The 14705-nt window shown below is 36.1% G+C and overlaps 1 protein-coding gene across 3 annotated transcripts in view; it reads right to left on the bottom strand.

Annotated features, from left to right (window-relative positions):
* Positions 1-14705, bottom strand: part of ATAD2B (ATPase family AAA domain containing 2B) — a 78370-nt gene that overhangs the window by 29841 nt on the left and 33824 nt on the right. For 2 of the 3 annotated variants that reach the window (XM_074895559.1, XM_074895561.1), the window contains exons 16-21: positions 10472-10783; positions 6589-6721; positions 4463-4649; positions 3602-3787; positions 2907-3042; positions 2402-2598 (exon numbers count right to left, since the gene is read on the bottom strand). In XM_074895559.1, the coding sequence (XP_074751660.1) occupies positions 2402-2598; positions 2907-3042; positions 3602-3787; positions 4463-4649; positions 6589-6721; positions 10472-10783 (1151 nt within the window). The remainder of the gene's footprint in view (positions 1-2401; positions 2599-2906; positions 3043-3601; positions 3788-4462; positions 4650-6588; positions 6722-10471; positions 10784-14705) is intronic. The other variant, XM_074895560.1, reaches the window with a different exon arrangement.

Genomic DNA, 14705 nt, shown 5'->3' with positions numbered 1-14705 from the left:
GCTCTAATACACTAAAAACTTTTTAGAAATCAAAATGTTATGTTGAAACCAGAAGTTTTATCAGACTAAATAAAACACAGGACTTCCAAGGCTACTTTTTCTTCAGCTCACCAATCTCTCTTTGAAAATTATTTTAACGGAATTTTTGAGGCAAAACATTTTAACATAATTTTTAAATTTTATTTAGACTGATTTTTTTTTTATCGTTGTATAACACTGTCTTGCATTAGAAAGGCAAAAACAATCAGTCTAACTCAAAACCCTAGGAAAAACTAGGGAAGCTATATTTTGTCCACCTTGTAGGTAAGGTTGTTTTTAAACTGAATAGTCAAATTATCACTTTTTAAGTACCTTCTATTGAATAGTTCCTTCAATCACTTGTTTAACAAAAAAAGTCAGGTTTTATCGATTGAAGACATTAGCCTGACTGTACAGAAGGTCAGTCTAAAGAGAAAGTCTTGTGTCATAGTTCACAGTTTACTATGAACTTAGCTCATAACTGGAGATTTAGCAACCACTAGGGTACACTAAAAAGTATTTAACATAATTAATTATACCATATGAGTCTTAAGCTTGATAGTCAAAGGCATCAGCACAGCTGCTATAACAACATTCACAAAAAAAAAAAAAATCATCTATGAATTTGTTATTTACTTCCAAGGAAAAAACCTATACTTTAATGTTTCAGTGTGTTTAAGATTACAATTAAAAATACTGGCAGCCTCAGAAACTTGGAGGCGTTTCTTTTGAAATCACCCACATATGATGGTGGCTGCCAAGATACTGAAGAGTTAAATACATATTCAGATCAAGCCATAATGGCTCCATAAGAATTTTTTTTTAGTAATGTATCTGTAGGCATTCATACAAAAATATATTACAACGTAAACTGACATTAATGCATTACTCCAGTGGACAGCAGGCTATCGCCTAATTCCTTAAATATACACACTGAAATTTATAATGAAAGATTAAAATTGCAAAAATTCTCTTTTTGTCTCCCTCTATGGAAACACGATGATAATTGGTTCAGTGACTGGAAAGCCAAGCCACAGGCTTCCTTTTCTTGTTAGCACATCATCAGAAAGACTATTCATTGGAAACTGTAAACATTGCTACTGAATTAGTCAGGAAAATCCCTGACTTACCACACAGCAGCATTCTCTGCAACACAAGTAGGAGTAGAACAAACCTAACATATTTTCTAACAAAGTCAAGCAGACAGGCTGCTGTAGAAAAGGATAGGTCTATGCTTAAATGCACCAAGTGAGACAAAAAGGATTACATTTAATTTTTAGTGCTGTGATGTATTATCAGGGGTTTTGGCAGGTCTTTAAATAACAAATTGACATTTCAATACTCTCCATCTACACAACAAGGATGGTAATTTCTTCTTTCTTTACATGCCCTTATTGAGGTAAGTTTAGAAAGCAAGTTCTTTTGGGTAATGAAACTGCCTTTACTACAAATATGAAGAGGTTCCTACAATAGAGGACCTCCTAAGCAGTTTCATAATAAAAATCAAAACAAAAGTAGTGCTCAGAGCATGCTCACACTGTAACCTGCCAAATTAAAAAGCTCTTGTCAGTCTTTCAAAAACAGTCAGCTACCAAACACTACGGAAAACTCAAATTAAGAGAGCACTGCATGGGCCCACGAAAGATGCCTGTTCCATCCTGCATGGAATTTACACGCAGAACTGCTTTTTACAGTGCTGTACTTCTAATGTCCTATATTCATCTCTTCACGTCTTCCAAAAGAGATGTTTCTCTTCAGAAGCAATTAAGCATTTTTTTTTTAATTAGCTTGCAGCAGGCCAGCATCTAATCTCAAAGTCAGACCAAACACAATCCTATTCATATAGCAGCACCTGAAAATAGATTTGCAGATCAAACTGTCTCATCAGTTAGGTGTGCACACTCCATAATCGACCAGTTAATGCCTTATAATGTGCTACCATCTGTGATTAATGGCATCCACAAGCATTACTGCTGAAATTATTCAACAATACTATTAATGCTGAATACATTACAGAACACAGATCACTTTCCCAATATTATCAGGCCTATGATTACAATGTTGTAAAAGCTTTTATTAAAGAATTATATTTATGGTTTCAGATCTTTCAGGAGCACTGGTAGGGATAGAAGTGATGGCATTTTTAAATGCTGATTTCAGTTATAAAATTCACAGGAACGCACAAGGTTTTTCAATAGGTCACCAGTATAGCCAAAGAACATGCTCCAACTCCTTGCAGCTGTGACTATCTCATCAGCTAAAAATCACCATTTTAGATTGGAATCAAACATCTATTTTTCTTATTAACTTATCCATTTCCTTTGTTTAACTTTTTGTTTTGAATAATTTCAACTTCATTGTTTGCACATTACTGAAACAAGACCTCTTCAATATCCACCGGTTTGCTGAAGATGTTAAAGCGTTTGTCTGTGGCCAGCCTCTTGGTAACATCCCTGAGAAACAACCGCAGCTCTCTCAATGTGTTCTCTTCCTGGTCCTCCATTCGCTGCTTTTCTGCTTCTGACAGCTCACGGGCAGGACACGGCAGTGCAAGAGGAAGAACTTCCAGAGCACGAAGAGCTAGGGAAAAAACCAAGAAGTCAGACAATGGAAATACTAACAACACAGTGGCTCTTGCAATTATGCCACTCTATATTTCATTATATATTTAATCTGCCTCATTGATCTATCACTGCACCCTTAACCCCACAGCTCTCCATTTTCCAAAACTGACAACTGTAATGCACAAAATTTATTCTGGGCACTGATTAACACTGTCAAATGTTAATTACACTAACTGTCATTTACCCGCACCTTTTGAAAAAGGAAAATCACAAAATAAAACATTCAGATCACATTATTATTGGTTTTACTGTAACTTAGTTTACCAGCCTGTTTCCTTCTTGGCGGTGGCATTGCTGCCTCATCAAGAATTAACCCTTTGAAAAATCGCAATCTGTCTTCTTCACTTGGTCTTTGAATATAAAAAACCTCTTCATACTGGATTCTGAAAATACATTTCACCTAAAAAAAAAAAAGCCACATGAAAACTGAGCTCCCACTCAAAAATACATGATTAGTGACCATATTAAAATACTAGCCACAATTTTTCAAAATTAGCCACAGGGTAGAAGATAGTAAACTCTACCCAAAGCTGTGTACACAGCCTAGGGAAAACAAACATTTGTAACTCTCACTGAATTTTCTGTAGGAATTAAACTTGCAGGAAAAAAATTGGAACTCCCCTCCCCCATCCTGAGCCTCAAAAGACGTAAAGCAACACGTTAAGGCCTTTAGACTAAATCTGCATTTAATTATACTGAAGTAATTTGTCAAAGTGAACAATTGACAAAATGAACAATTTTGTCTTCTCAGCAAAGTAGCATGGAGATTATGAAAATTGGTAATACGGACGTACAACCCTCATTAAAGAAAATTACAAACATTTAATTAATATTACACTTTGTTTGACATATTTTAAATTAAGTTAGAAAACCGTTGAAAACAGAATGTTTTCATATGATCAAAACATTCTGAAGAGCACATACGTTCCTAACAATGCCTCCTTCCCCAATAAACTTACCTCTTCAGGCAATTCACTATACATGGACTCAGAGGTAGACAGTAGAAATATAGGGGAGAAAGATGGTATATCTTGCAGCAAAGTTAGAAAAGTAGCTCTCACAGTTTCACTGACAGCTTCCCACCAATCACCAATATGAGGCATGTAAACAATACTTGGTACTGTTCTGCGAGCTTCACGAAAGATCTAATTAAAAGAAACAGTGGCATTTAAACTAAGAAACTAATTGTTATTATCACTTATGAGTAATTAAATTCTTATAGACTACAAAATAACTCAAGTTTGTGGTATTCTATATACAAATGTTTCAGTAAAATAAAATTATCTAAAGATAAAGGCTTTCTAAACAAGTGTTTGTGACTGTTAGCTGTATCATTCAATTATTTTATGTCAATCTGCTAGGGAGACTACAAAACAACTGCTTGTCATATGTTTTAAAAACTTGCTAAGACAGAACAATTAAGATTAAAATTAAATTACTTTGCAATCCATGCAAAATTCACCACAAGCTTTTTTGAAACCAAACACATTTAAATTTAAGTCAATCAACCTAGAACCACTGCGCACCAATTCATACACAAGCTAATAAAATGTAAATCAGGAACCAAATACCTAGATTAAGTTTACTTGACATTAGGTATGTGACTGAGGGGGCAAGTTAAAAATGTAATTACTCTAACTAGCCAGCAGAGAAATCTCAATTGCCCTCTAGAGACCCCTTTCTTTTAAACATGAAAATAGAAGGCGCCTATGAAAACCTGGCTTTTAAGTTACATTCTAGTTAGCTGCCGTCATACTGATGCAACTAATCTGTTCCAGAACTACGTCATTTACTCGTTACAAGAGAATCTGAAGTGTCACCTGTGCACATGATTCTTCAGGCGTTTTGGCACTGACTGAATAAAGTGCTGGCAGATCTAGCCTGTGTACAGAGAATTTTTCAAGAGTGTGCAATAATGCTGGAGCAAGGTGCGAAGTCTGGCCCGAACCTCTCTCTCCAGATAGCAGTAATCTTGGTCTGTAAGAGGTTGGCTGGTGATAAGCTGACCTGCAACACAATAATAATTATAAAATACAATTAATATGCCATGTTACCAGTGGATGGATATATAGAAGGTATTTTAGAATCCAAAGGACTTGCTGTAATAAGTAATAGTTTCTTAAAATAGTCTAAAAGGATTCAACTAACTCTACTATACCTCAACACTACTCCAAGTCTCAGTAATTCCAGCTTTGTCTATTCTTTGATTTCAAAACAATTTAATTCAAACTCATCTGTGCAAAGCTATGCACATATTCATGGAAATTTTTATTGTAACTGCTTTATTTAAAACCAATTCCTTGATCATATAAAAAGACTTAATGGACTTCCAGTTAAGCTATCTGTCTAATCAGATCTAGTTCAGTCCTAACTACTAAAGCATTTCTTCAGTAGCCTCAGGAATCCCAGGTCAATCCATTCATCCCTTAAGTGCTACCCAAAATACCCAAGAACCACCTAACATTTCAATGCTTCATTTCTTTAAGAAATAGGATCTGAAGTAGGACTAAATAAAATCACTATTCATCTTCTCTTCTAGCATATTCATACACTTCTGTTTAGCTCTCCAGACAGAAGAAAGATTTTAAAGGAAAAGCTGCAAAGGTAAACTTATTTTGTTTTTTCCTGTTGAGAAGAAATCCTAAGGAGTGCAATATGAGGATTTTTGGGGGCCTGTCTTTGTCTGGGGGGTTTTTGCCCTGTTCTGGGGATCAATGAGACGTGAAGAGAGAAGCATTATGTTCTCGCATTAAAAGTATTTTCCAGTTATATAAATTGATTATGAAACAAGATTTTAATTATTTTGCATTTTATCTTATTAAGGCGCTTTTATCTGCACATCATTCAGTTCAGGCAGTGGAACAAGACTGGCTGGTTTTATTTCAGGTTAAATATTTTGTAACCACTATGAATATAGTTGACCTTTGGCTTTTCAGTTCTGGTGATGGTGGTTACACTCACAGATACCAATCAAAAATGCTCAAAAAGATAGATTAAGGCAGGCTTACATACTTTAAAAAAAATAAACACACTCTTCACGATGATTTTATTTAGATATACATCCACACAACTGTAGTTGGTTTGGTTTGGGGTTCCCCCTCCTAATCTCACAACAAAAGATTAAATTCAACATTAAAATACTTGACTATGTACCTCAAACTATTTGAACTTAAATCTTTATTTTTAAGCTTGGATTTCCATAAATGCTGTTCTGGTATTACTCTTCAGCACAGAAACTTTAGCGGTTTTCCACAAGATGGCTCTACTAAACAGCGCTACTACTGAACAGTTTTCTTAACTTCATTTTTCTTTATTTAGCACAATCACTGCAGAACACATCACATGAAGTCGTCTAAAACTGTTCTTAATACAAAGCAAAGAAACGTTAGTTTATTATCAATAATTACTGTAGCCAGTTCAATTTATACAGGAAAGACTCATCCAAATTTCACACACAATTTCTAAATTCCCGTTTTCCTGAAACTTTCCATGAAAAAAGAATGGGAAAAAAAAAAAAAAGAGATGTTAGAAATGCTGAATTCATTAATTATATAATGTATCCAAATAGCTGCATACACTGAAGCTCAACAATACTTTAGACCAAGAAAAAGCAAACAATCCCTCCAAAATATTCCTACAAACCTCTCTTACCAGTTCTTAATCTTTCAAATCAAAATGGCTTGTTAAAATTCAGAATTGCTGTTAACATCCTTACTTTTAAGCTGCACTTGTCTGTTTCCAAATATTTCTGATTTCTGTGTCTGGGATGTGACCTCTCCTAAGACCATTCAGATATCTAAAACTCTTGTCCATACACTTACATGTTTATTTCTTTACGGAACACCATTGCCACCACAAAAGCAAAATATCATTATTATTTACTCTCCTGATGTAAGAATTCCATGGCTTTATCTATCTGGGTATATGCATTTAGAGAAATACTTACATTGTAAAATGAAGGTAGGGTTTATGTATAGCAGCTGATGACTGTTTCTTTGGTGATCCTGAGTGACAGCTTGTCTCAAAAATTGATGAAGCATTCTCATCTTCACTACCATCTAATATTAGACTTGGTACATCTGTTCCAAGAAATGTATTAATTAGAACCTTATCACTTCAAAGTACACGCACAACAAACAAGAATAGACATTACGATTTTCTTCATGTAAATTATAACACATTTTCAAATGTGGAAAAAATGAGTTAAAACTGTCTAAATATCAGAATATGTACTTATTACTTCAAAAGCAAAACCAAATTTAATACTGTATAAGTCTAATCATAATTACAATTTTTTTTAAACCATCAAGCAGAACAACTTCACCAATACAACAAATGTTTAGCTTGTTAGAAAATGCTTCCTTTGGTTTTATTTCACAGCTAGAGGTTTTTCAAGGACAAAGTTATAAAATCTGTAATTCTTCAGACTATACAGAATTTTATACTTTATTTGTTCTAAGTGCCCAAATTTTTTACAGGTATACTTCTTCCAAAATTATTCTCAGCATGACTACCTAGACAATGTGTCTTTATGAAGAATTGTTTTCCACCCTGATAATCTGCCAAATAATATAATTTTTATGAAAATCAGTTCAATTCATCCCATGTTTATATACTATACCTTAATCTATTTTAATTCCTTTGCTAATATAGTAGCATAATGAATTGAAGTACTTTCTACATAGCCCTTCAGAAACAACAAGCTAAAAGATTGATTACATTCAAAAAACAGACTGCAGGGACAAACAACTGCAAAAAATACAAATACAGCACTGAAACAAAACAACCAGTTAGCAGCTGGAAATCAGGTACAGCTAAATTAGCTACCAGAGTTGCAATGGAATTAAGAGTAGATCGCTAAGATTTGATAATAGGAAAAAACTGCAGCAAGATCTTCATTTGCCCCAGTAAAGGGGTTTAGTTGGCGTTACCCCCACACAAGCCACTCATTCTCATTCCCATGGAGAAATCCGTCTGCAACAGTGGGATGAATATGGTCACAGGCACTCAGCTGTACAGTAAGAGCAGTGCAGAGGCCAGGTCTCCTGAGGACCAAAATGCTCTGCGATGGATGGGGAGATTTCTGAGAGCAGTCCAGTCACTGCAGCACACTGCTGCTCAGAGCAACCACCAGACATCCTAACAGTAGCTCAGGCTGGCCACAGCCACTTAGAAAAATAAACTGCTGTGAAATGAAAATGTGAAATACAGAGATCGAAGTGTTATTCTCAAATATACATGATTTGCCTGATTTACATGAAGCCATGGCACAGGTCCTGCTACACTGATCAAACCACCAGCACAGGGCAAAGGAATCATTTTCAAGCCAGTATTAAGTGTTGAATGCAGACACCATCTAAGGGCTATGCATCTAGACACACGGTCAGAGGGAAAACTAAAAGACAACAAAAGTTCCCCTAGTTGGCTGTGTGAAGCAAGAAACTGGATTCAGAGTAGGCTGGGCAGGAATATTATTCTGTTGGTATGGGATGAGGACATGCCACATCCCTTGGCAAGGCATGATGCAGTCACACACCTGACAGTCATTCCTCAAGGGGCAAAGATAAAAAAGGTTTGCAGACCCCAATCACTGACCAAAAGCTAGACTACAGCAAGAAAAAGCAGTTCAGAAGCTGCTGGACATTCTGCTCTGGGCAAGGGTAAAGGCCTTCAACCAGATATAGGCCTCCTCACTCTTGGCAGAATTTTTGCTATACCGAATGTAGGCCATAGGCTAGGTCCTGTGCTCATACACGGGACACAGCTTTCGCTTCCTAAAATACAGAATTATTTTAAAAGGCAGCCAATCTTCCAATCCCAAGCATCAAGCCTCTGTGACATCCCTGTGACACCACTGAGTGTCACTGAATTACAAGAAACAGGAGTCATTAGTGAACTGCAAAGACTGTAGAAAACTAGATATGCAGATTGCAAGCACACCAGTAAGCATCTGCTATAAGCCTGGCTCTGAATTCAAGAAAACCTGAAGTCCTAGTGTGTAATCTATATTTGTATTTAAAATCATTGTACGTGGAAATGGATTTTGCTGTTTCTAACACAGATTAATATTATTTTCAGTATTTTCTTGCGTTTAAGGGGGTAAAAAGAAAAAACTAAGGTACAGAGGAAATGTTAAAAGAAACCTTAGTTCATGTATCTTCAAAATCAATTATCTACATTTAAAGTAGCCATAGCAGCAGAATTACCTAGTAAAACTACTGTTTAAATCAGTAAATGCTTCCAAACTCACTTTGTTAGCAATAAAGAGAAGTAATAAATAGAAATGTAAAGAATGTAGGCAAAGAAAATACTCTGAAGTAGAACTTTACAAAGACAGGGACACTTAATTCAATTCTTCAACAATAATGACAATTTTTAAATTGGGCATTACCAACAGGTTAACAGTATACAGACTTAAGCATCTTAAAGAACTTTGGTTATGAGAGCCTTATATGACCATGGGAGCCTAAAACAATCTAGCTGCAGCTGCAAACCAGCTCACTTCCCCCTACCCAGCACCACACACTCCCAGGCCCCACCTCGTGTCAACTTCAACACTTTGTTAAAGACTCCATCTATCCCACAGTCAGCAGAAACTAACCCGACAAAAATACATCATTTTTGGATGAGTCTGCTGGCTAAAATGGTTTAACAAAGGGCCTGACGTATTTAAGTAAGTGGAATGGATAGCACAAAAACGCACAGCTGGGCTGGAGGAAATGCAGCAGCCAGCACAAGGATCAGCTTAAGCTGCCTGGGCTGCAGTCTGAAAGCATGCTCTGGAATAGAAATGCAAAGAAAGTCATGGCTGTCACAGATTTACTTTATGACTGGGCTATTTTCAAGTTAATCACGCACAACCACAAGTACTGTTTACGTAGTTTAAGGGGTGTGGGCAATCCCAGATAAGAACAATAAAAAATAGAGTGTCAGAAAAAGTAGGTATCAAAACCAACATATCTTGTTCAACATTTAACTTCCAAAAAATGACCAGGGTAACTATTTAAGTACATCTCAGAGAAGGGCTGAGTAAAAAAACCCCAGAATCTACTGAGTCACTGCCAGTCAAAATAATCAGTCACATTCCTTCTTATTCCCTGCTTCCTCAACACATTCACATCGCTCCCACCCCAGCAGGGTTCTGGCATACATCTGACCCCTCATTGAGTTGATTTTACTCACTAATTTGGCAAAAAGCTAACTTGACAAAACAGCAAATAGTTCTCCACTTGCTAAGCCAGCAGAATCAACTCAGAGGATCAGCAGTGCATGGGCCAATTCAAGGGGATGGAAGCTTCAGGACTTTCTCCTTAACCAGTAGATGACCATTACATAGGCTCAGGTATCTCGGCTAACCAGTGTCTCACGTGTTGAGCTGCAAGCTCCCCATAGTACTCACTCCTCTGCACAGCCTGCTTCTGCATCAATAAGCAAAGGACAGGGGACAGCTGACACTCAGGACAGGAGCACCAATGTCAGGTCCTAACACACTGAGCAACATTATCTCACTATTTTCTTTTGTTCTGCCATCTGACTATGCCCCATTATTTCTTGTGTTTAAACCATAAATTACTCGGGAGTTCTCGTTTTTTTCAGGTGGCACTTGCAGCTATGGAATCTTGGTCTATATAGGGGTCAGTTTATTAAATTCCACAGCAACCTGGAATCAGCAGACGGAATTATGCAACATCCAAGCAAATTGTATTTACCTATTAACAACACTGACCAAAATACACATCAGGTTTAAGGCTAGCAATACAGAAAAGCCAGCTGAAATATTTCCAAACTGAAACTGCAATCACAAAAAAAAAAAAAACCAAAACGCATACCTTCACTTTTGTCACCCTGGCTAAATTCAGCATGAGGAAACACTTTGTGTAAAACCTCAAGAAGTTTAGTGAAGGTACGTTCCAACAGTGGTCTGATCACAGGAGATAACGCATGTCCTGAAGATGTCACGGCACGTTGGGAAGCAGGCACAATATTCTGCATTGCATGATAAAAATCCTGCGCGCTGAGAACTACTGAAGAAACATCAAGCTGTAGTTTCTGACTGCTCACATAAATCTGAGGATAGCGTCGTCTCAGGGCAATCAAGGCAGCCTCAGTGCAAAGTGCTTTTATGTCAGCTCCACAGTACCCTAGTGCACACAAAAACAAAAATATCTTCCATGAAATAGCATTGCTGTGCTACATATATTTCAAACATGCCTAAAGCTAAAAACAATCAGTAATACTTAATTGTCAAGGTCCACAAAGCATCTGCCAAAAGGTATCAGTCATAATCCAGTGACAGTGTTGTGTACCAACTGTACATACAAACTATGTACAGGTATATTGAAATATAGTAAGAAATTAATTCCACACTGAGGTTAAAATGACCTACGTTTTCCCTTTATAGTGCAATATACAGTGTATTTCAGCCCAGGGTTATAGGTCTGTCATCACTTTCTTCTTCCTTAATATTGTCTAAAATATGTGTGCAATTTTAACTGGCTAGCCCCTCTCCTTCTTTTTTACTTTAATATCTACATGAATATATTTTTTAATAGCAAAGTAATTTTGTTATACCAGATGAACATCAATGACTTTAAACTTTTACAGACTGAGAAAATGAGCAGTATAAAGAAAAATGTTTCATGAGTAGAATATGGAAGAGATGAAATCTGTTAAAAAAGCATACTGTGGAGTCCTGGAAAAAATGTGACTTTTACTATCAAAAAAAACGTTTCAGGCTTTTTAGAGTTTCCTAATTTTACTAATATAACTGAAACAGTAGAAAAACTATTAAAAAGCATGGCAATTTTAATTTAGCCTAGCTTCATAAATATCTACAGGTGGCTACCTATAATTGCTTAATCATCATTACTGAAAAACACAGATCTGGTAATTATGAAATACAGAAAGACTTAATACCGCTGTGTCCTTTGCAGTACTAATGGTCTGGGGGGGGGTTCTCCAGAGCTAGAAATTAGATTTCCATTTTTTCTCTATCTCTCAGCAAGAGACATTAATATGCCACTGTATTTTGTAGCACCATAGCTCCATCTTTCAAAAAATGTAAAACACTATACCAGTGGGAAAACTCTTTTAGAGAGATATAGTCACTATAGGAAAACATGTTGCACTGAGGTATTGCCACATAAAAGTTCATGGGTTTACATCGAAGTGTTTGTAACAGCTAATTAATCAATTCTTTAGCTAAATTATTCTTAATCAACCTTTTTTTAACCATACATCCTCTTCCCCACGAGGTCTTACACCATTTGTACTTTTTCTACTCTTTTTTTCTATTGGTCTTTTGGCAGCACCGAGTCCCAAAACTGAAGCCTGGCTTGTTTCTCTCTCTTTACCCTCTGATGTTTTCAGTGCTGCTGGCATACATATTTTTACAAGATCCATACAGCAACAAGGAACAAAGCTGATTACACACACAGTGTTGAAAAATAAAAAAGGGAACAATTAATATGGAAAATAGACAATTCTCCATCCCCAACTTTCAGATATGTAAATTTGGGGGATAATAATAAAATATACCAACTTATCAGCTATAAAGGTGACTTAAATCAGCTGAGACTTAAAATTCCACCCGTTTCTCATATATACTTGAAAACAATTTTTGAAAAGCAAAAAAACCCACACAGATGGAAGATCACCATAAATATCAGTCTCCTCCTGCAACTTTAAAATTAAGCTTTGTAATTTTATAAAAAGGTTAATAGCTACAATTACATAAACTTGATGAGCACACACTGTGATTGTTATCTAAAAAAGTATGTAACAATTCACATTTACAAGTTACCTTGAAATAAATACACATGACATATGAAGTATGTTCAAATACATCCACTGTATTAATCAATAGGCAACTAATTATTTTCTACCCTAAGATTATTTTTTTTAACTAACCCCCATCACAAAATCAAAACCATGCAGGCGCACTCCATCAACCATGTGAACCCATCAGACAGTAGCTACACGTGCATCACAGAAATCAAAACCGAGGTTTTTCCTCTAAATTCTGCTTTGTTCTTTCAGTATCAAGTATCACATTCCCATTTAAATTAAACAAAAAATTCTGGGGGGCACGAACCCAAAGCTTAAATCAAAGATGCGCTAGAGATATACAGCATCCTGAATGCCTGTCACCTTAAAAACTGTATCTTTGTAACAAAAGATTCAACAGCTCAGGAGCTATATCCTTTCCAATTTTTCTATTAATAAATGCTGTAATATCACTTTCTAACAGTCATTTTAATCACCGCTTGTACATCTCCAAAGAATTGCAAAATTAGGAAATAATAGCCTGTAGCCTATTTTTAAAATTAAATTCTCAGGTGATCAGATACACAATTAGTCTCCATTTCTACTTTTCATTTCTCAGGAGCAATTACATTTGAAGACTAATAATTGGTGTGTCTTTTTGAGGGACTCTCTTGTGCATACTGCACATCCATTTCAGTGACAGGAAAACTGCAAAAATCCTGTATCTTGCAGAACAGTAAAGAGCTTTTTATTTCTAAGTAAATGCACACTGATTAAGAGGAAAAAAAACATGAGTAAAGTATTGTCAAAGCAAAATAAAATATATCATGCCAACAGTAAATAACCCAAATTTATTTTTACCCAAATTGACACTATAATACAAAATGAAGGTTCAGTGCGTTTGCTTCCATTTTTGAAGCATCTCACAAAGGATGTTCAATTTGGCAGGCAAAATGTACTGACACACCTTAACTTAGCACAAAAATAGGCATTCCTGTCAAGTCCCGCATATTCTACCCATCACCACCACACTACACTAAACATTTTCTAAGTACCACTTTCAAAGAGTGGGACAGCAAACAAGTGGATTCCCATATAGGTTTCCAAATAAGGCACTTTGATCACTGAAATGTTAAAGCCATACTCTTCAACCTCTACTGTGCAGAAATGGTCCTCTTTAAAATTTATTCTGCCTAATATCAACCCCAAAAACCTACAACAAACTGCTGGGTAAAACATTTAGGTGAGCACTTTTGAGCACTTCTTTCAATTTATGTTGTGCAACTCTCTAAAACTCCTAAAATAGACTGAAGGGAAAGGGAGTTAGTGAACAATTTAGCACGATGACAGAAATGAAAAATAACTATGTTTTTTTAAAAAAATGTGAAAAACATGAACACTAATGCCAAAACTTTCCCCTCTATCATTACATTAGGATGCAAAAGGAAAATCTAACAAAGTATCACTTTGCCACAAAATGCTCCTGCAATAATAAGCACAGAATAGAGTATTTCTAACAAGCATCTTGAGCATGACGGTTTGCTTCTTTACAATTCTATTTAACATTATTTAAATAACTCCTATTACATTGTAAAAAGATTCATCTGCAAGATGAGAGAGAAGGAATTCACACCTTTTCAGTTGCTAATAGGTTTTATTTCCTCCAAGACTGAGTTAATAGATAATAGTCTCTCTACCTACAGGAAGTTATCATTCAGAACAATGAAATAAGCACAAGAAAGGATTTATAAGGTTCAGGATATCTGGGGCCCATCTCCAGTAAGCAGAAAAAACATAATAATTACTTGTTGTTTATTGAAGGCACTAATAAGACATCAGCGTGTGGTCTTCTGAGCAATTCTGTGCTCTCCCCAAGCTGCTTCACTTTGTCTCACACACATTGCAGTGATGCGGCCATTCAGTGAAGTGGGTTCTTTTAATTCTCACATACATAGAAATCTCCTAAAAGGTATGTAATCTATAACACCTGGGACAAAAATCAACCCTCAGGAAATAACCTATTTTTTGCAAGTCCTGGGGCTTTCCCCTTCTAATTTCTTTATAATTACACCCCTGGATCTTAAAAAGTTCTGAGTCGCACATACATCTGCTTCCCCAAAGTCATTTACTTTGGTAGCATTTCAGTAGTTTTCTTCATTAGAATCCATACGCTTGTAGTTAAGTGTTGCCAAGTTTGCTGAACTGGAGAGAGGTATAAACCATGCTGTGCAAAAAGCCTGTCGAGACTAGGCTTTACTCTGGGGGAGAGGGAGTGTTGTTTGGGGGGCTGGGGTGTTG

This window comes from Athene noctua, chromosome 1 (assembly GCF_965140245.1).
Source record: "Athene noctua chromosome 1, bAthNoc1.hap1.1, whole genome shotgun sequence".
Classification (NCBI taxonomy): Eukaryota; Metazoa; Chordata; class Aves; order Strigiformes; family Strigidae; genus Athene; species Athene noctua.
This window is presented reverse-complemented; position numbering and strand designations above follow the sequence as displayed.